Source organism: Schistocerca cancellata, chromosome 7 (genome assembly GCF_023864275.1).
Source record: "Schistocerca cancellata isolate TAMUIC-IGC-003103 chromosome 7, iqSchCanc2.1, whole genome shotgun sequence".
Taxonomy (NCBI): domain Eukaryota; kingdom Metazoa; phylum Arthropoda; class Insecta; order Orthoptera; family Acrididae; genus Schistocerca; species Schistocerca cancellata.
Window position 1 is genome coordinate 394,994,395 of NC_064632.1, and position 21,370 is coordinate 395,015,764.

Here is a 21,370-nt window from a genome sequence, read left to right on the forward strand (position 1 = left end):
TGCGGAAACTTCTGACTTCTTCTGCTGCTGATGATGCACTTCTCCAGTTTCTAGCCACTTACCGTTTAACCCCCATGGGGGACCACAGCCCGGCTGAGCTCTTACGTGGCTGACAGTCCCGCACGCTACTTCATCTTCTGCGGCCTTCCACCTCCCGGCCGCGGGTGCCTTTACTTGGCCGATTCACCGCAGACTACCTCGTCTGGGTACGGGGATATGGCAGGTGGCCAAAATGGAGTCCGGGCCACATCTTAAGACACCGTGGCAAACGCCTGTATGAAATCCAGACAGACACGGGTGTTTCAGTGCGTCATTCGGACCAGCCTCGGGTGCCAGCAACGCCTGTTCCGAATGCTGCCACACCACCTTTGGCTCTACCTGACACTCAGGATCTTGGCATCTCTCAATACTCACAACGCAGCCCTCTCACCGTCATCGCGTTGCCAGCACCATAACGGACGCCACCAGGAGACGTGCCCATGCAGGAACCGGAGGACCATCCTCTGTCAGAGTACATCTACTCGCCTCCTCCTCCAACAGACGCCGACACATCACCCATTACGCGCATCCTCTACATGCGGCGCTGTCTGCCAGCCATGCTGCAGCTGCGCCACCTAAGCGGCCAGCCGAGCAGTGGCCACTAGACTGGGACTCAGTGCTCATTCGAATGCTAACGTGTACACATGTCTTACTTGTCAACTTACTCTGTGACTTATATGTGTTGTGTCGTTCCGAAATATATGTGTTAAACTTGAAGTTCTAACAATTACCACAGTATTTCCAAATTATTCTCTACATAAATGATAATATACTTGTCTTAATTTGATTTACTGTGGTCTATTTTTTTCCTTCAACTCATTACACAAACCTAAGATTCTTTGTCTTTATAACAAAAAACACATCTGTAAGTGCAATCAATGGCTCTATGTAGTACACTTGGTGTGTGTATATATGGTTTGAGAACCATTTTGAGATATAGGGCATGTACTTCCCAGCCCCTGGTGAATTTTTCATTGTAATAAAATATCGAGGATATTGGATGTTATAGAACAGCAGCCACTAGCTGAATTAATTGTTGCTGCAAGGATAGAAGCTGTTGGCACAACATATACAATAAACAGCTGTCTCCAATAATGTTAGCGTTTTATATACACTTAGGTGTTTCACTTTCCAGTAAGAAAATCAATTGTAATGGAATAGGATGGAGGAATAACAAAGACGGAAAACATAACAACATTTATTTTAACAAATTATTCAATATCTATTCATATAATAATCAATAATGGTGGAGAACGCTGCAAAACCAGCTGCGCCAATGATTGCTGCCTTCAAGCCAGCTGCAAGAAAGAAAAAGATTGTTTTATACATCATCTACTATTTGCAAAATATACTATGTGAATAAAGCAAACTGGGTTTCAATTATGTGGTCTCTTCAAGAATCTGTGCTGATTCTTTGAGAGACAGGTCTCCTCCAATAGGAAAGTCATAAATTTTGAACTAGATAGGTCCTGCACAAATAGACATTAATTATGTTGGTTCTTTTGTAAACAGGTGTGACTTGCATTATTTTCCATACATGCAGCACTATTTGTGGTCTTCTGCTTACTTCAGTGTCATATATTTGCATGTGTGGGAGTGAAACATTTGTCTAGCAGTGTCTTCATGAAGGCCTACATTTTTAAATGCGTTTTTTTAAAAATATTTGCATTGTCTATCTATCGCTTTCAGTTTCAAGATCAGGCTGGTGAGCGAGAGACTGGATGGAAGGTTGTATCTGTCAACTGACTTTATACAAGATATCTGATATATGTTTTGGCCATGATGTGCACTTCACTACGCACTTCCAGTCATTCTTTTTCTGTCAAAGCATGTACCTCAATAGAGAAGCAATACCATGTAGGGGGGATGGGACGCTGAAGTATCTGAGGATAACAACATTCTCCCTTCACAGCCCCATTCGCCCTTTTGTTCCCATTAATACCCCAAGTGTTCACTTCCAGCCATTCTTTTTCCCATCGATGCATGACTGTATCTCAACAGTGCGGTGATAGCATGTAGGGTGGGAGAGAACACCACCTTCCCCAGTCTTTGTAGGTGGAGGAAGGCGTAATGGACATTCTTACTACTTTATCTCCTGGGTAAAAGCATTATGGAGAGTGAAGGTCACTCAAGGAATTGGAAGACATGGAATTAAGCACTTGAAGCACATTTCACCTGCTCCAGTGACCACAAAATCAGGTACAATTCCGCATCGAAGACAGTAATGTCATGAGGCCATAGGACCTTGAGGACAAATCAGGGAAAACTACAGAGTAGCCAATGGAGTCCTCCTGTTTAAACCCATCCATAAATACAGCCACAGCACTGTGGTGCTGAGCTAAAAAGTCCTAAAATAATGTATTAAAAATATACACAAGAGTGCAAAATCTCCTGTATTGCACTGAATCTAAAACTGCTCTTGACTTCTGCAGTAAACAGGATGGCAGGCAGTTAAAACCCTGCAGCTGGGGTCGTACTTGCTGTACGTTGACTCCAGCATAAAGGGCATGCAGATTCCAAGTGGCCTTGCTGTTTGCAGACAATTGGTATAAAAGGTGTTCCACATACGGATAAGGAACAATATGTTAGCAGGTTAATAAGAAGGCCTCACGGATCCATACACTGTGCACCTATAGTCTAGCCATTATTGCACAAAAGCCCTATAAAACTGCAGCAGACATGCCTTGTCTGGTCCCCAAGGCCTGTGGCTAAGGCACTTTAAGACATTCAGTGCCTTCAGAGTCCGCGTTTTCAGGTCTCTGAGGTGTGGCTTTCAAGACAGTTTGGAGTCAAAAATAAGGCCTAGAAACTTCAGTGAGTCTTCAAAATGCAGAATAGTGTTCCTCACATGCAAATCAGGTAAATTAAAAAATATGGCAAGTATGATCAAAATGAACACACACACACACACACACACACACACACACACACACGCACACACACACTTGAAAACCGTTCTTTGCAGCCCACTGCTCTAACCTTTGCACTGTAAGCTGCAGCTGATGAGTTGCTGTTGCAATACTGGAAGAGGAACAGAAACTCCAAAATCATCTACAAATAAGGAGGACTGCAGAGGACTCTTTATTGTACACTGGATACTTCTGTTGCTGTGGCAAAGAGGATAATGCTTAAAACACTGTCCTTAGAGATATCATTCTACTGTTCAAAACAAGCTGACAGCATTTCACCAACTCAGAACCAGAAAAAGTCCTTAAATGAGAACAACCATATGAAGATGGGGAGGGGGCCACAGAAGCAACATTGGTGGTGCTGCCCCAGAATACTGTGCATCCAATGTAGCGTAGTACACCTTACCGAAATCAAAGAAGATACTGAAACAGTGACGTTTATGTAGGAAGCCTGCTGAATAGCCCTCTCTAGCAGGGTCAGATTGTTAACAGTAGGTCGAAATCTCCTGAATCCACACTGAGAGTGATTAAGGAGTTGGATGTCTCATCTCTGGTATCTACTGGGACATGTTTGATCCTTACCTGGTTTAAGGAGAGGTGCCAAAATGGCCTCTCTCCACAAGTGGGAAAGTGGCCTGGCTGCTATATCAAATTAAAACATTTGAGAAGGATTTCTTTTGATGCTGCTGCCAAATAGCGAAGCAAGATGTACCAGGTCTGGGGCAATATCATAGGACTCAGATGACGCTGAATCCAGCTCCCACGTAGAGAAAGGGCTGCTGTAAGGTTCACAATCGTCTGATCTGGAGACCAACTAGCCCCTCTCAACAGTCACGTGGTAGCAGCAGAATGCCGGATCCTGGCTGGCAGTGGCACAAGACATTGATGCCATTGTCTGGGGAGTGTCTCCTTGCATTATTTGGAGACACTATAGTTTCAGCAGTTTGGAGGGACCTTGTTTCAGAACTGCTGCAATGGGTAAATGACTATGTTTACCAAAATCCTCCTAATGGGTTCCCATATTTTTGCAGAAGAAGAGGAACCGATAGGGAGTCCAGGAAAGTGTGCCATGACCTTTTCTTGCACTCCTTAACCATGCAGTGAGCCTTAGATCTTGCGACTCAAAAGGCTGTGAGGTTGTCTGCTGTTGGGCAGCATATAAACCCTTGTAGAGCCACACACCTGACCTAAATTGCTTAACAGCACTCATCAGTCCACCAAGGTACAGGTTGCCTCCTAACGTGACCTGCGGACTTTGGGATGGATAAGTCAGTTGCATGCTGTACATCTCTCGTGTGGTACGGTCCACCCACTCTTGGATGCTGCCTCAGTGTTCAAATGCAGCCACCTGGCTGAACAGTGTCCAGTTATTTCTGTTGACCATCCTTGTTGGTGGCTTCCTTTTAGTGATGTTCTATCTGATAGGGGATCCACAATCAGAAGTGGTCACTGAATTGAAGGTCATCAACTGCTTCCCACTGAACAGAGTCTGCATGAGCTAGAGAACAAAAGAGAGGTTGATGGCTGAGGATGACCCAGTAGCAGCCAAGAAATGAGTAGGATTGCCTGTGTTGAGGATGCACAGCTATTGAAACATCATCATGCTCTCCAAAACTCGACCCCTACGGCAAGTTGAGTTTGTGTCCCATAATAGATTATGGGCACTGAATTCATCCAGTAGGAGATATGGTAAGGAGAGTTGTTCGACAAGGTCCATAAGAGACCTTGAATCTAACGCATCCTGTGGAGGTAAATACAGTGAGCAGATAGTGATGATCTGACAAACATTAACTTCAACAGCTGCTGCTTGCAGGTCAGTAACCAAGGGGAGAGCAGAGGACTGGTGTGCATTAGTGACAAACATAGCAAGCCCTCCCTCGGCTCTTTCCCCAGTCAGGTCATCCTTAAGGTGAAGGGTATCACTCCATAGCACACAGGTGTCAGTGGCTTTAAAATGTGTTTCCTGTAAACGCAATCACAGGATGTGTGCCTGTGCTAGGAGTTTCAGTTTTTCCATGAGTCCCGAAACCATTCATGTCCCACTGTAGTATGGGAGCAATTTATCATGGAGGCTGCAATTTCAATCTGTCTCTGTGCCAGAGTGGGGAGCCTGCAACAGGTGGAAGTTCACATTCCATTGGCTATGAAGCAGAAGCACTAGAACTTTCACGTCAAATGACGGCAACCTGGTGTAATGGTTTACTGCTTGTTTCACCAGTGGTGGAAGTTTCTTTTTTTCTTTTTTTAGTCTTGCAAGGCTTTGTAGGAACTTCCACAGCACTGGTAGAGGCAATGGTGGATAGTGTACCAGACTACCCCTTTGAAGGAACCAGGAGCTCTGCAAAGTTTGCAACTGTGGCTCTATTTGGTGTTCTCAGGAGGGCTATGGGCTCTGAAACAACTGCAGCATTACAAGTACACTGGCAAATGCATGCAGTATTGCTGACACTAGCAACAAAAAATTGTGTAGTGGCACTCAATATTGGAATAGGCTTTTTAATGGCTGAAGCAAAACATGCAGTCAATGTCGGAGATTGTTCGGACTTACAGATCTTATTGGCCTCATCATACGAGATACACCTCATTGTTTTCAGCTCCTGTATCTTTCTTTCTGCAAGGAAGATACTGCAATCCATATGCCAGACACAGTAATCACCAGAGCAATTGACACACTTCAGGGCAGATGAACGACAAACCCCTTCATTAGTGCCCTTACAACATTTGCCACAAATGGCTTTGCCCTTACAACCGAGAGTAATATGCCCATAGTGCTGCCATTTAAAACAGCACATTGGATTAGGGACATAAAGCTGCATGCTTTGGACGGAAACCTGCCTTAATGTGCTCTGAAAGTTTTGTGGAGTTAAATGTAATTAACTTGACTAGATCACCATGCACTCTTTTCCTTACATTTTGTATGTCAACAGTCCCTTCTTGGGCCCACTCAGCTTTCAGTATCTCTTAGGGAATAACTACAAGATTTCTGCTTGACACAACACCTTTGCTGTAGTTCAAGGTGTGTACTGCTTCGTTTCAATGGCTTATTCCCTGAGGCATTTAGCTTTCTGGAGGTTCTGTATTTGTTGGGAACTAGACGTTTCAGCCAACAGTGTTCCATTTCACAATCACTTGACTGATTTTAAAGTGCCAGCAATGCTCTTTCAACCTTTTTGAATACAGAAAGGGGTCATCTTTCTTTTAACAGTCAGAAGCATGGGTTCTGTTACGAGAAACTGAAGACCTCTGAATAATCGAAACTGAAGCCCTCTGAATAATCCCTGAGTCACAAGGATTTCCTATATGAGCCCTCTTGTTAAGACAGGGTGGAGCTACCTACCAGCGGCCCACCCATTTCACTGGGAGGAGGATGAAGAGGAGGAGAACATTTCTAGAGTTCCATCTTGGTCTCACGAGCAGTTAGGGGATAAGAGTCCACCTAGACAGAATCCTTTGTGCCTCTCAGCAGCCAGGCATCTCACTGGAGCGCAGTACACCTTGAAATTGAGAGGTTCTTTTTTTTTCTTTTGAGGAGGTTTTTATCATCTTTATGATCTATAACATTCCACTGTTGTGCTGTACAGTGGTCACTGAAGCATGCCCAGAGCTTATGGTGACAGGGGACTGGTGGTGCTTACCAGTCCCCAGCTCTGGAGCACCAGGGTCCCAAGCAAATGCGCAGCAAATGAATGCTGAGCCCCCGAGGGGAAAATGTATGGAAGCTGCATATGTTTGTGGAAAGTAAACAGCAGGAAGTACAATAACTATTGTAAGAACATCTGAAAAAACCTAAATTATAAATTGCTGACAAATAAGCAAAAGATGCAGTTTTGTGAGCAGTCAGGTGTACAATAAGATACCCTACTCAAATTTTATAATAATTCAAGGAAGCACTAAGAAATGCATGGGACTGTGGATGGAAAAGATCTGGCACTATTCGAGGACAATATTATAGTGAGGTACATATATACTCACCTGCATTCCCACTGGTATACTAAACGAACCATATCCGCCCAGATTTTATCTAACAATGGGTGCATTAAATAACATCTACACAAAATTTGGAGGCTGAACTCACTGTATTGTGAATGCAGAAAAAAAGAGGACAAAACCACATTATTCTTGCCTAGCAGTGATGGAAACACACAACAGACCTCAAACAATGGAAAGTCCAGCTTGAAATGTCAACAATTATGAAAAGGATAGACTGTACTCACTGTCAAGATGACATGCTGAGTTGCAGACAGGCACAACAAAAAGACTACTACACAGCGAGATTTCAGCCAAAGCCTTCTTCAGAAAGGGAAGGATTAACTACACACATTCCCACAAGCAGGGACACCTCATGCATACAACTGCTATCTCTGGCAACTCTGAGCAGAGAGCTCGTGTGTATGAGGGGTGCCTCCTTGTGTGAATGTGTGTGTGTTTTCCTTCTTTTCTGAAGAAGGTTTTTGCTGACAGCTCTGTGTAACAGACTTCTTGTTGTGCATGTCTATAGCTCCACATTTCATCTTTATGATGAGTAGCAATCTATCCTTTTCATAATTGTTGACAGACCTCAAACTTCATCAGTTGCTGAACTTGGGACATTGGTCATTCCACAGAACCACAACAATTCTGTCTGCTCCCAACATCAGGGTTTTAAAACTACTAGTGACCTCCTTACTGTGGAGTATGTGAGGAAATGAGAGTGGGTGACACAATTAAGCCTAAAAAGTCTCTGTGATGGTCTATACATGAGAAATGCAAGACCAAGAATTGTGCTGTGTAGCAATATATACACTTGTGTGTGGATGTATGTGTTTTGTGTTTGTGTGTGGGAGAGAGAGAGAGGAAGAAAGAGAAAGAGTAGGGTGGGGGAGAGAGAGTAGGGTGGGGGAGAGAAATACTCAGTAAGGAATGGGGAGCTCTTAATTTAAATATATTAGAACACAATTAACACAATTTGATAGAAATAATGATAATGAACAATTATTTATGGTTCAGACTGTGAAGAGAAAATGACTTACCACGGTAGCCTATCAATGCACCAGTGGCTCCACCAGCATATGTCCCATTCCGCCAGTCACTTTTTCCTCGATACTAAAACAAAAATAATCCTCTTCAGTGAAGCATACGGGATCAGTATGCAATACATATAAATATTTTATGCAAACAATATATGGCTAAGTAATTTCTGTCTTTTTTGTAAATAAGAAGAGAAAGATTTACAACTGAATCACTGATTTCATGCACAACTGACTTTTGATAAAAAAAGTGTTGAACACAGAATTTTAATGAAATGGAATAATAACTGGCAAAACGATTATGAAATAAATCTATTTTTGCTAAGATTTAATGACCTCATTAACATTAAAGCTGTTATTAAGAGAGCTTCAAAGGGTAGCAAAAGGACCAGTGTAAGTTTACAGAGAGAACAATCAAGTCATTAATCAGAGGTCATCTGCTGGAAACAAACAAAACTCAAATCTCAATAAATGGATTAATATTTGAAGCTATGAGTCTACCAGTTTACGTTTATGACATTTCAGTACATAAAACACAATAGTGATTTACTCAAAAATTATCTTACAGTCTCCTCTCGCATATCCATTGTCTACTTCATACCACTCATCATAAAAAGCATCCTTCTCATCTTCATTCTTCTTTTCCGTTGGGGCATGAGAACCCATGAGATTACAGTAGAATAATTTCCCTCTGATGCCAAGTCTGCATAATCTGTGTGTTTTGCCTTGGAATCCACAGCAAGATTTTTCCCTTATTTACAATAACACCAGTACCAAACATGTGATCTTTCTTTCTGTTAGCTGTAAAATATTACATGATCCTTCTTCTGTACCATTCCTCCACCTAACCATCTCACCTCTTGAATAGCTATAATATCCAGTCGGTACTTATCCAGCTGATCAAGTAATTTCCTTAGAGCCCCATTCTAGTCTCAAGTCCTTGAGACATCTGCCAGTTCATCACAAACAGGTCAGGCTGGCTATCTCTTCATTAGGTTTTGTAAAATTTGATTTTTACAGGTTAGGTTGTCAGCCCAACCCCTTCCCCCAATGATTCTGGAATGCCAATGTTTTCTGTTAGAGTTGGCTCCCTTGCTGGTAGATTCTCATTTTAAATTTGCCGGGAACTCATTTTTTACACCTGCAAGAACCACGTACACCAACTGCACCATTACCCATAGGCCTTGGTACGGATGTGCATGCACTGGACTTGATAGGAATACATGGCATTTCCTGAGTTTTATTAGTACATTTCCACCAGCAGGAAATCCACACACAGGTCTACTTACTACCCTTTTGACCTCCTGTATTATATTCCATGAGAGGGAAATTTAAACATGCATACACTTCTGTATTAAAAAGTAAATTTTCCATAAAAAAATAAATTGTTAACCAAATGAATACAAATGGACTCAAAAAAGCAGTACCACAAATAATCTGCCCAAGTCCACAAAAGTGATACTATCAGCAGAAAACTAAATGGAAATTATGTTTCTAATCCTTGTTGACTGAAAGGTCAATGCCATTTGGCTGAATTTGGGAAATGAATGGTGGAGGTACTAAGCTCATTAATGAACACTAAATGATCATGCAAAAGGAGGAAAGAAAAGTTATCACACAAGACAGTGAAATCTCCAACTGAAAGCAAGTGCTCCACATGAAGCAGGCAAAAGGTTTTTTAATGATTTACAGAATTCAAGTATGGAAATAAAAATAATTTTTTTGTAAAAATCACTTAAGTGTTTATCTCACAGAGAAAATACACACACATGCACACACAACAGGAGTGAAAAAATGAAATTAGATGTCAGATATTATATTGTAATAGATGCCTGTAAGATGTAATCATGTTTTCCTTTATTGTACATTTAACATATATACACTGTATTTGAACTTTGATGTAATTTAACAAGCTAAATGCATTCGAAACACGGGTGATACATCTCTCTTAGCCTGTCTGTCAGTCTATAAAATGGTATAACATATCCAGTACTTCAGCTGAACATTAGCAGGTAGTGTCCATGGGCAAAGAGCAAATAAATAAATGATTTTTACAAACAATGGAAAATCCAGGATGGAATAATGACAATATTAATATAATTCTCTTTTGAAGGCATCACCTACAAACAAATCTGGGGTATGGAAATGGGCACCTGTATGGCACCATCTTAAGCCAATCTATTCATGGGATTTCTACCGGAATCCTTTCTAATCACCCAGATTCCCAAACTCTCACCTGGTTCAGATTCATTGATGATATGTTCGGGATCTGGATCATGGGTGAGGATATCCTTCCCACATTTCCCCAGAACCTCAACACTGTCTCCCCTATTGGCTTCACCTGGTCCTCTTCAACCCAGCAAGCCACGTTGCTCAATGTTGACCTCCACTTCAAACACAGCTACATCAATACTTCTGTCCATGTCGAACCTACCAACCACCAGCAATACCCACACTTCGTCAGCTGCCACCCATTCCGTACCAAGAAGTCCCTTCCACACAGCCTAACCACCTGCGGGTGTCGCATCTGTAGTGATGAGCAGTCCCTCTTGAAATATATCAAAGATCTCACTGAGGCCTTCACAGACTGTAATTACTCTCCCAACCTTGCACAAAAACAGATTACCATTGCCTTATCTCTCCAGTCACACCCCATCTTTGAAAGTGCCACCGTCCAGCCACATAGGGGTTTCCCCGCTGTGACTCAGGACCATCCAGGACTGTAACAACTGAATTACATTCTCCATCACATTTCTGATTCCCTGTCATCGTGCCCTGAAATGAGGAATGCCCTTCTCACCCCTCCAACAGTAGTATTCTACCACCAACCAAACCTATACAATACTCTTGTCCATTGCTACACAACCCCTGCTTCCACCCCTTGCCTCATGTATCACATCCCTGTAAGAGACCTAAATGCAAGACCTGTCCCAAACATCCTCCTACCACCACCTACTCCAGTCCGGTCCCTACCATCACCTATCCCATCAAATGCAGGGCTACCTGTGAAACTACCCATGTGATCTGCAGGCGAAGCTGCAATTACTGTGCAGCAATCTATGTGGGCATGATAACCAACAAGATGTCTGCCTGCATGATCGGTCACCAACAAACTGTGACCAAGAAACAGCTGGACCACCCCGTTGCTGAGCACACCATCCAACACAACATTCTTCATTTCAATTACTGCTTCACTGCCTGTGCCATCTGGACCCTTCCCACCAACGCAAACTTTAATGCACTGCACAGGTGGGAACTCTCCTTCCAATATAGCCTACATTTCTGTAACCCCGCTGGCTTCAAACTTTGTTAGTAACTGTCTGCCATCCACCTATCCCCTTTACTGTCCCCTGTTCCACTGTACAGCTCTCTATTCCATCAATGGGCCCACGTCTATTTACTTCTCTCCTTTTCCGCCATCCCTCCTCGCCCTCCCAACTGCATCTCGTTGCCCTACGTTCTCTCCAGCCATATCACCCACCCGTATAATGCTGTCCCTCCCCGTCCCTGCCCCAGCCTCCTCCTGACCTCCACCTCCCAGATTGATTCACCCATCATGTGTAGCTGGTTGCAGTCTGACCTCGGCAGCCAGAGACAGTGGTCATGTGTGTGTGAGTTGCATGAGTGTGTGTGATTGTTTTCTAATTAGTAGGAAGTACTTTTGGCTGAAAGCTTACCTATTTGATAGTCTTTTTGTTGTGCCTACCTGTGTCTCAACATCTCCACTATATGGTGAGTAGCAGTCTGTCCTTTTCATAATAAATGATCTTTACTCGTTATTCAAATAGAGCAGTATTGTGAGTGTACAGATCTTTATGAGATGATGATGATGTTTGGTTTGTGGGGCGCTCAACTGCGTGGTTATCAGCGCCCGTACAATTTCCCAACCTTTGCTCAGTCCAATTTCGCCACTTTCCTGGATGATGATGAAATGATGAGGACAACACAAACACCCAGTCATCTCGAGGCAGGTGAAAATCCCTGACCCCGCCGGGAATCGAACCCGGGACCCCGTGCTCGGGAAGCGAGAACGCTACCGCGAGACCATGAGCGGCGGACAGACAGATCTTTATGGAGGACACACTTTAAGCACTACAGCGACTGTACACTACCGCATAGACTAGTCATGTATGTAACATATTATAATATCTGAGTGCTAGGGGAAGAATTCACAGTCCAAAATTAAATGATGAAATGCATTTCAAACATTCTTCTAGTGGACAATCTCACTAATCAAGATACTGGACATGTCAACACACACACTCTTAAAGAAGAAGAAGATGAAGAAGAAGAAGGATGCACCACAAAAAGAAGAATATCCAAATGGGATGCAAATCAGTAGATGTTATATACATGCACAGGCAAACAAATGACTAATTTTTCAGAAAAATTGTATGATTTATTCAAGAGAAAGAGCTTCACAAATTGAGAAAGTCAATAACTTGTTGTTCCACCTCTGAAACTTATGCAAGCAGTTATTTGCCTTAGCTTTGATCAAGTTTTAGGATGTCCTTCTGAGGTATATCATGCCAAATTCTATCCAACTGGTACATTAGATTGTCAAAATCCTGAGATGATTGCACGGCCCTGCCAAGCTTTCTCAATTGGGGAGGGATCCAGTGGCCTTGCTGGACAAGGTATGGTTTGGCAAGGCAACTCGACAGAATTGGAACGATATTCCTCACAAGCAAACCCACCAACTCTATCAACCAATGCCAAGCCAAATAACTGCTTGTGTAAGGACCAGAGGTGGACCATTGCACCACTGATTTACTCAATTTTTGAAGCTCTTTCTCTTGAATAAATCATCCAGTTTCCTGAAACTGATGTATGTCACATCTACTGATTACCGTTCCATTCAGATAATTGCTTCATGGTGCTTTTTTAGAGTGTAGTACCGTGAAGGATAATTTTTCAAGTGTGGAGGCAATGGAGCAGGACTGACTGAGACATGCAAATTAATCTGCAAATCGTACAAGCAAAAAATTTTGTTTCATCGCAACCCTAACCAAAAAAGCATCAAACAAAAAGAATTGTCTTTGTAGGCAACTGGAAAGGGTATTTTTGGTTAAGTTTTGCTTACAACTAGGCTGCCAATGATATGCACATAATAATACATCATAAATTAAGTAATCTCTGGAAAATGATCTGTTTTGTAATGAGGAGCATAATGACCATTGAAGTTTTGCAGTGACTCTTTTATATGACAGTGAAGTATTATTTGTCTTATGTTTCAGCTAGTCCTACTGACTGTGAAGCACAGTTCCTGTATTTAGCTTATCTTTCAGATACCTTAGTCAGCTACTTATGTTATTGTAACATTTCTCATTCCACTTGTGTTCAGATACAAGGAGAGCATGAGATTACTTCCCTTTATGTACACACTGTTAATATATTCCCCAAATGAAATGTTACTGATACCACAATTTGTGTTGTGCATGAAATAAACAAGAAATTATTGATCACAGAGGAGAGTCCTTTCATTAGCAGATATTATCGCAATATTTAACTTATATGGAATTAAATCGACGTATAAATATCAAGTCTAAATCGTAAACAATGCAGATGGTTCACATAAAACACCACTGAAAGCTAAATGTTCATCTAATTTAATTAAGAATAAAAATAAAATGAAAATCGGAAGTAAATTATCTGACTGATTTGCTAATGTTAACTGTAATCTCAAGAAAATTATTATTTACATATTAAAAGATTTCTTCTGGCTAATAAAGTTTTACACTTAATTAAAAACTTGTTTTGTGACACACCGATTCTATAGCACACTCCACAGATGAAAAGAGTGCTCCAATAAGAGCAAAATTTTTTGCATAGCTAAGAGTCGTCCCTTTCATTTCACGCAGAACTTCCCTCGCAGTCTGTTGCTTTGCATCTGGTCCTACGATTGTCGGGTTTACACTTGCAGAAAACAAACCGATTGCAGCGCCCAAACCATAACCTAGAAAACAGAAACTTGGCATGCTAGTTCCATGATTTTCCCTATAAGAAAATGAAAGAGAGAGATTCACTGCTTACACACCAGCGACACAGCTCATCAAAGTCTTAAACGGACAACTTTCAAACGCCGCTTCAACCCATTTTTCTTCGTTCGTTTTGATCCTAACAGGTCCTAAATTTTGCGGGATGATAATATTTTCTCTCAGCCTTTGGCTTTGTTGGATTAAGCACAGAGCGATATTATCCCATTCTTCGTCTGTGAAAAACACCTTCGTTTCTTCACCACTCATGTTTGTTTACAAAACAAGAAAACATTGAGCAAAATATCTTTGCCAAAGAGGTACACTAGTCAATACTGTAAACTCGCATATCTGCGAAACTTGGCCTAGGTGCCTCGGCTGGGTATCGACACCCAAACGAAAATTGTAGCTACACAAATGCTATGGCAAAAAGAATACGGAACTTATGAAATCATACTAATAAAATGTTCCGTAATGTCGCACTTGGAGGGGCTCGTTTGTTACTGGACTATGCTACGAGACATTACATCACTAGCCTTCCGGCGTTTCACAAAGTCCACAGACAGGAAATGCATGAAAAATCAATAAAGATATCATATTTGGTCCAATGTAGCGTTTTGCTACGTTCAAAAAATAGAAGATGAAAATTACTCTTTAATTTTAAAATTACTGCAGTACCTAAAAAAAGTGCTGGTTAACAGTTGCCATGACAACGGTGTGTGTACATAGGATCTCTAATGCAACTGTAATCTACTACTGTAGAGTTTAAGTTTTTCAGGCTAGGCGGTAACTTACTTTCAGAAGGATGTGTGACTTAGTGAATCAGCTTCTCGCTGTTAAAGCAATCAGTGACAAAGACATGGAAAAGCTGAAAAGTGACAAATACTTATTTTACGATCCACTCGTGTTGATGGATCTGAGACACAAACAGGTAGGTGTATGAAATTTAAATCGTACATGAAAGTGCAGAGTTTGTTGTTAATTTCTGTGATCGTTAAACTGCAACAGGTACACAAATTCGCATTACACGTATCCAAGTAACGAATTATGATCTCGCTTTGTATAACAATCGACATCTCTCACACGCATTCATTCTGCTTTAAAAAATCCTATGTCAACATTATTTTCAATTACTGTATTTCTCAGTTGTCGGCAAGAATTATGTTATATCCTCTCTTATATTGGTCATGTGTACGTATGATACACAGGGAAGAGGACGAAGCCAGGATCACCACATTGTTGGTGAAATGTGTTGTTCATATAGTGGGAGTTAACCATTGTTGTCTGCTTTATTACTGTTTCGCATTTCACGGTCCTGAGTGTTTTTTATTGTGCAATACGTTATTAAAATTAGTGACAAGGCAGTTCCTGGCCCATCTCGTGAGTCCCGTACTGGTAATCCTGCTGTTACAAGGAAATTCATGCTAACAAAGCATGCATGGCATTGGGAAGTAGAAACAGCTTCCAGGAGTGATCTTAGTGAATCACCAGAAATACCTGTGAAGAAAAGTTGAGTTTGCATCTCAACTATTTTATTCGAGCTTCTTTTCAAGGAGTCCGAATTACTTTATACTACGCTTGGCCACTGTTTCTATGTTTCGATACAGTGTATCGATACGTGGAACTGTTTCAGTGTTTCGGAACGGCTGTGGTTCACTGTTTCGAAACTGGTGTTTCATTCCGCCCCTGTTTCGGATAACCGGACCAGATTCGATCTCGAGCCAGACACAGAAACTGTATCCTGTTTCAAAACAATGCTGTTTCAGTCCACCTGTGCTTGGAATGGACTAATTGTATCGAAACACTGATGTTTCATTCCGCTCTGTGTCGGACGAGATTCGGGCTCGGCACAGGTACTGAAACACAGCATACCACTTCATGAAACACTTTCAAGAGTGTCGAAATCTTTTTGACAAGCAATAGCATGAAGCTTAAGATATCCGAAAATAAAGCTTCGTTTCTAGCTGACTGTCCTATTCCGAAATGGCGTAACATCTGCTTTATAAACACTAACCAAACAATAAAACAACGTATACTATTCACATTCAAAATAATAAATATATGAAAATCATTCAGTTAAATTACACTTTTTTATAACATACGCTTCTCTGTTCATGTACAGTAATCATATTAAGAAACGCAAGTAAGTCTACAACATTTTGAATAAAAAAAAGAGGCGTACAGTGACAGTTATTAGACATATACATAAATTTGATGTAGGTATAATTGTAAGCAATCTGTTTGACATATCACTGATAGTGTAATGGTGAACGGGAAGGGCTGGGAAGCATGGTGAATTTATAGTAACGGTTCGAAACACCTTGAAAGACAAAATTTTTTGTGTTATATTTTGTTATTTATTCGAATTATTTGGAGTTATTTCTGAGTCTATAGTCACTGTGCTTATTATCCACAATGATTCCCTTCGTGTGCATGGAAATTATCAGGATGGGTATATTACCCATACCAGCGGAATGTGGGAATCCCAGTAGCATATCCATTGCTTCTGCAGTTTGCTACAACCTCCATATCCGTTCGTGGTGGTTCTTCTCTCTTCAGCTATGGCTGTCCTCAGCCAATTGAAAAGTATGAAAGTCACACAACACGAAAGCAGCGCATTTGCTGCAGAAAATACGAAACTGCCAAGACGCCTAAGTGATAGTTTCATACTTTCTGCGAAATGATTAGCGCTCTCGCACCTCATTTGTGTTTATATGGACATACTTATACAGTAGACATTCATGATGATAAAATGTGTATGTTTATTAGATTACAAAACACAAACTGTTTCACTGTTTCGAAACATCGTATCAAAACATTACATTGTACTGTTTCATTTGTTTTGAAACAGTTACGTGTTTCAGTTTGCCTATCTCTACTTTATACCATACCTTTCATTACTGCCGTAGCGCTTTTGTAAGGAAATACACCTGGTTATTATATTGTTTCGATACACATTCACATTACAGTTCCAATGCCGATGAAATTGTCACTAACACAGCCACATAAGATGTAAGTGAGAAAGAGTCAGACACAAACGGAAAATAATGATAGTAAACGCGAATGATCACATGGTTTGGAATGTTTTTGTAAAAATATCACAACCTAAAGAAATGCCGAAAACAATCTGACACTCATCATGTCATTAACTTTATTTATGTTTCATATTGTTTCCTTTCCTTGCGGTAAGTGCTTAATTGCTGCAGGTTAGATTAGATTAGATTAGTACTTGTTCCATAGATCATGAATATGACACTTCGTAATGATGTGGAACATGTCAGGTTAATAAAAGGTTTCTATACTAGATATTACACTACACAAAATATTACATGACACTTAATATTTTTTTGTGGGGGGTTGGGGAAATTACCCACTTACTATATACAAAAATTCATCTAATGAGTAGAAGGAGTTGCCATTAAGAAATTCTTTTAATTTCCTCTTAAATGGTATATGGCTATCTGTCAGACTTTTGATGCTATTAGGTAAGTGACCAAAGACTTCCGTGGCAGCATAATGTACCCCCTTCGGAGCCAAAGTTAGATTTAACCTTGAGTAGTGAAGACCATACTTTCTCCTAGTGTTGTAGCTATGTACACTGCTATTACTTTTGAATTCGTTCTGATTGTTAATAACAAATGTCATAAGCGAATATATATACTGTGAGGCTTCAGTGAAGATCTCTAGCTCTTTAAATAAGTGTCTGCAGGATGATCTTGGATGAGATCCTGCAATTATTCTGATTACACGCTTTTGTGCAATGAACACTCTTTTACTCAATGATGAGTTACCCCAGAATATTATGCCATACAAAAGCAGAGAATGAAAATAGCCATAGTAAGTTAATTTACTCAGATGTATATCACCAAAATTTGCAATGACCCTAATAGCATAAGTAGCTGAACTCAAACGTTTCAGCAGATCCTCAGCGTGTTTTTTCCAGTTCAACCCCTCATCAATACATACACCTAGAAATTTTCAGTAGTCTACCTTAGCCACCGATTTCTGATCGAAGTCTATATTTATTAATGGTGTCATTCCATTTACTGTGTGGAACTGTATATACTGTGTTTTGTCAAAGTTTAATGAGAGCCCATTTGCAGTGAACCACTTAATGATTTTCTGAAAAACATTGTTTACAATTTCACCAGTTAATTCTTATCTGTTGGGTGTGATAGCTATACTAGTATCATCGGCAAAAAGTACCAGCTTTGCATCTTCGTGAATACAGAATGGCAAGTCATTAATATATATTAAGAACAGCAGAGGACCCAAGACTGAACCTTGCGGCACCCCATTCTTGATTGATCCCCAGTTTGAGAAATCACCAGTTTTTTGCATATTATGTGAACTACTTATTTCAACTTTCTGCACTCTTCCAGTTAGGTATAATTTAAACCATTGGAGCACTGTCCCATTCATACCACAGTACTTGAGCTTATATAGAAGTATTCCATGATTTACGTAATCTAAAGCCATTGATAGGTCACAAAATATCCCAATGGGTGACTTCCGGTTACACAGAGTATTTAATATTTCATTAGTGAATGTATATATATCATTTTCCATTGAAAAACCCTTCTGGAAACCAAACTGACATTTTGTTAAAACTATATTCTTACAAAGGTGTGAAGCTACTCTACAATACATTACTTTTTCAAAATTTTTGGATAAGGCAGTCAGAAGAGAGATTGGGCGGTAGTTGTTGACATCAGACGTATCCCCTTTTATATGCAGTGGTTTAACAATAGCATACTTCAGTCTTTCTGGGAACATACCCTGCTTCAGAGAGCTATTACATATGTGACTAAGAATCCCACTTATTTCTTGGGAACAAGCTTTTATTATCCTGCTGGAAATGCCATCAATTCCATGTGAGCTTTTATTCTTGAGAGAGTTTATTATCTTCCTAATTTCAGCAGGAGAGGTAGGTGGAATTTCAATTGTATCAAATGGTGTGGGTAAAGCCTCTTCCATTAACTGCCTTGCTTCTTCTAATGAACATTTAGATCCTATTTTCTCTACAACATTTAAAAAATGATTATTCAAAATGTTTTCGACTTCTGGCTTGTTATTTATCAAGTTTCCATTCGCTTCAATGGTGATGCCATCATCCTGTACTCTTGGTTTCCCTGTCTCCCTTGTAATAATATTCCTGTTGAGGAAAGGTAATGCTAGAGGAGTATGTCCTGTTACAGTGCTCAACATATAGTTTTGAGTGAACAATTTAATCTTAATACAATTTTTATATATATATATATATATATATATATATATATATATATATATATATATATATATATATATATAAATGGAGGCTCTACTGAAGAATCTCATAAACATTAACTATTCTAATTTGTTTAAGAAGATTACTGAGTTAGAAGTAAATAATTTATGTTACATTACTGGCTGAGAATATTTAAATACTAGATATGGTAAGATCTTTATTAACTGTGTTAAAGCGTATGAGGATTTCAGTTTCATTTACGTAAACATTCTAAAATTATGTTTACTTCGGCACGTGTCTTCAACTTTCGTGGAAGCATGACGCACTGTTTCTGGTGTCATTATTGGATGGGGTAGGCGCGCATTGTCCCCACCGCATGGCTCCTCACCCGTCTTGCACACACCCGAATTTTAAGCACTTAAACCATACCAGAAATGTCTCTGATCGTTAATTTTTTTTTTAACTTGCAGTTCATATTTATAGCTAATATTGCAGATGTAAGTGTTATGTAAGTGACTAGCAGAGGAAAGGAACATCTACATCTATACTTTTAAACCACCATGAGGTGCATGGCAGAGGGTACGTCCCATTGCACCAGTTATTAAGGTTTTTTGCTTTTCTATTCACATATGGAGTGCGAGAAGAATGATTGTTTGAATGCCTTTGTGTATGCAGTTTTATTCTAGTCTTATTCTCACGATCTGAAGTATGCGATACATAGGGGTTATAGTATATTCCTACAGTAATCATTTAAAGCCGATTCTTTAAACTCGTTAATAGACTTTCCTGAGCTTGTTTTTCGTCTATCTTCGAGAGACTTCCAGCTCAGTTCCTTCAGTATCTCTGTGACACTTCCATGGATAAAACAATCCTGCGACCATTCGTATTTCTCATCTCTGTATACATTCAATATCCCCCATTAGTCCTATTTGCTACGTGTCCCATACACTTGAGCAATATTCTTGAACTGTGACTAATTGTCACATTACCGACGATTTCTACAAAACGTGACTTTAATTTGGTGACATGAGACATTTTATAACAATCCCTGTAGCTCGGTTCATATGATAACTTTTTGAAATTATGTATACTTTATTAACTACTAATCGTCAGAAATATGTGAAATGTCTACTGGATGACAAAAACTAACACTTTCCTTACACAAGACGCCTGTTAAAAGAAAAGTCGATGCATACAGGCTCTCCACAGTTATTACTAGTTATATTCAGTCAGATTTGGGATGGAGTAAGAAATAGTCGTGGCCATTTGTCTGCCTACCAGGCATACTGCATCAGATTCATAAAACGTGGTCAGGCAAACTGACAGTGCACAAATGACTAAATTTTGACATTACTGTTCCGCAGATATGATGCACAGCTATTGGAAACAATATTGTCCGACAGTTTTCTGAAAAGTGCTTTACGCTGTTGACAAGTATCTTTATTAATTCCAAATGGTAATGGAATTACGTTAACAATCTTCTCATCGTTCTCCTGAAGACAGAGGTGTTGTTAAGCGCAGACCAAGAGTCCAACGAAAGCAATGAATTATTTTCTGCAACTGGCAAGAAGACGTTTCGGATGTAGTAATGAAAATTACAGTGAATTATTTTCTGCAGCTAGTACGAAGACGATTCATATGCAGTATTGAAAATTATTCTTCGCCATTTTCCAGATTTTGCTACATTGAGTACAATATTTTAGAGACTAAAAAGCCCTTTTTTAAAATTTTTGGTCCTAATTTCCCTTATCTTCCTGAAGATGGATATAAAGCTCGTTCATGCTTCAAGCTCATTGCCACAAACTTCACTTGAAATGATAAAGTGCGGTTTTCACACATTTCCTGCACGTAACCTGACTGACTAGCGTTATACACATAATTTTAGTGGATTAAAAGAAGCTTCGTCTTCATGTCAGCTACGAATTTCTCTATAGCACCGGGTGACACAGAATAACGGGAATATTGGAAATGAGTAGTGGCAGCCAAGGGCAGATGGCAGCACTGCGGGTTCGTGACAGTAAGCAATTAACCGTACGCCATTTCAGTACTCATGGATCAGTGGAGTGGACAAGGGCGTGTGTTAACAGCCATAAAAATGTTCTATAAAAACAATGATAGTTTGGTAGCGGCGCAGAGGGAGTTCCGATGTTTTTGTAATAAATTACATCATGACGTTCTAAATTTGGAACGTCATGATGCCGTTCCATCGAAACA

General features: G+C 40.2%; 1 protein-coding gene across 1 annotated transcript; it reads right to left on the reverse strand.

Moving 5' to 3' along the window:
* Positions 1-1,221: 1,221 nt before the first annotated feature.
* LOC126092527 (mitochondrial import inner membrane translocase subunit Tim22) lies at positions 1,222-14,241 on the reverse strand. Its single transcript, XM_049908155.1, has 4 exons — positions 13,992-14,241; positions 13,723-13,910; positions 7,958-8,030; positions 1,222-1,337 (listed from the first exon to the last, which is right to left on the reverse strand). Exons 1-4 carry the CDS (start codon positions 14,197-14,199, stop codon positions 1,255-1,257), a joined length of 552 nt encoding a protein of 183 aa, XP_049764112.1. The 5' UTR covers positions 14,200-14,241; the 3' UTR covers positions 1,222-1,254.
* Positions 14,242-21,370: the final 7,129 nt, after the last annotated feature.

What these genes read in the sequence shown, in the direction of transcription:
- LOC126092527 (XM_049908155.1), bottom strand. Translation starts at nt 14,199, where the DNA reads ATGAGTGGTGAAGAAACGAAGGTGTTTTTCACAGACGAAGAATGGGAT. An exon ending in TTTGATGAGCTGTGTCGCTG is followed by an intron (nt 13,911 to 13,991) that starts GTGTGTAAGCAG and finishes TCTGTTTTCTAG; the next exon opens with GTTATGGTTTGGGCGCTGCA. An exon ending in TGCATTGATAGGCTACCGTG is followed by an intron (nt 1,338 to 7,957) that starts GTAAGTCATTTT and finishes TCTTTCTTGCAG; the next exon opens with CTGGCTTGAAGGCAGCAATC.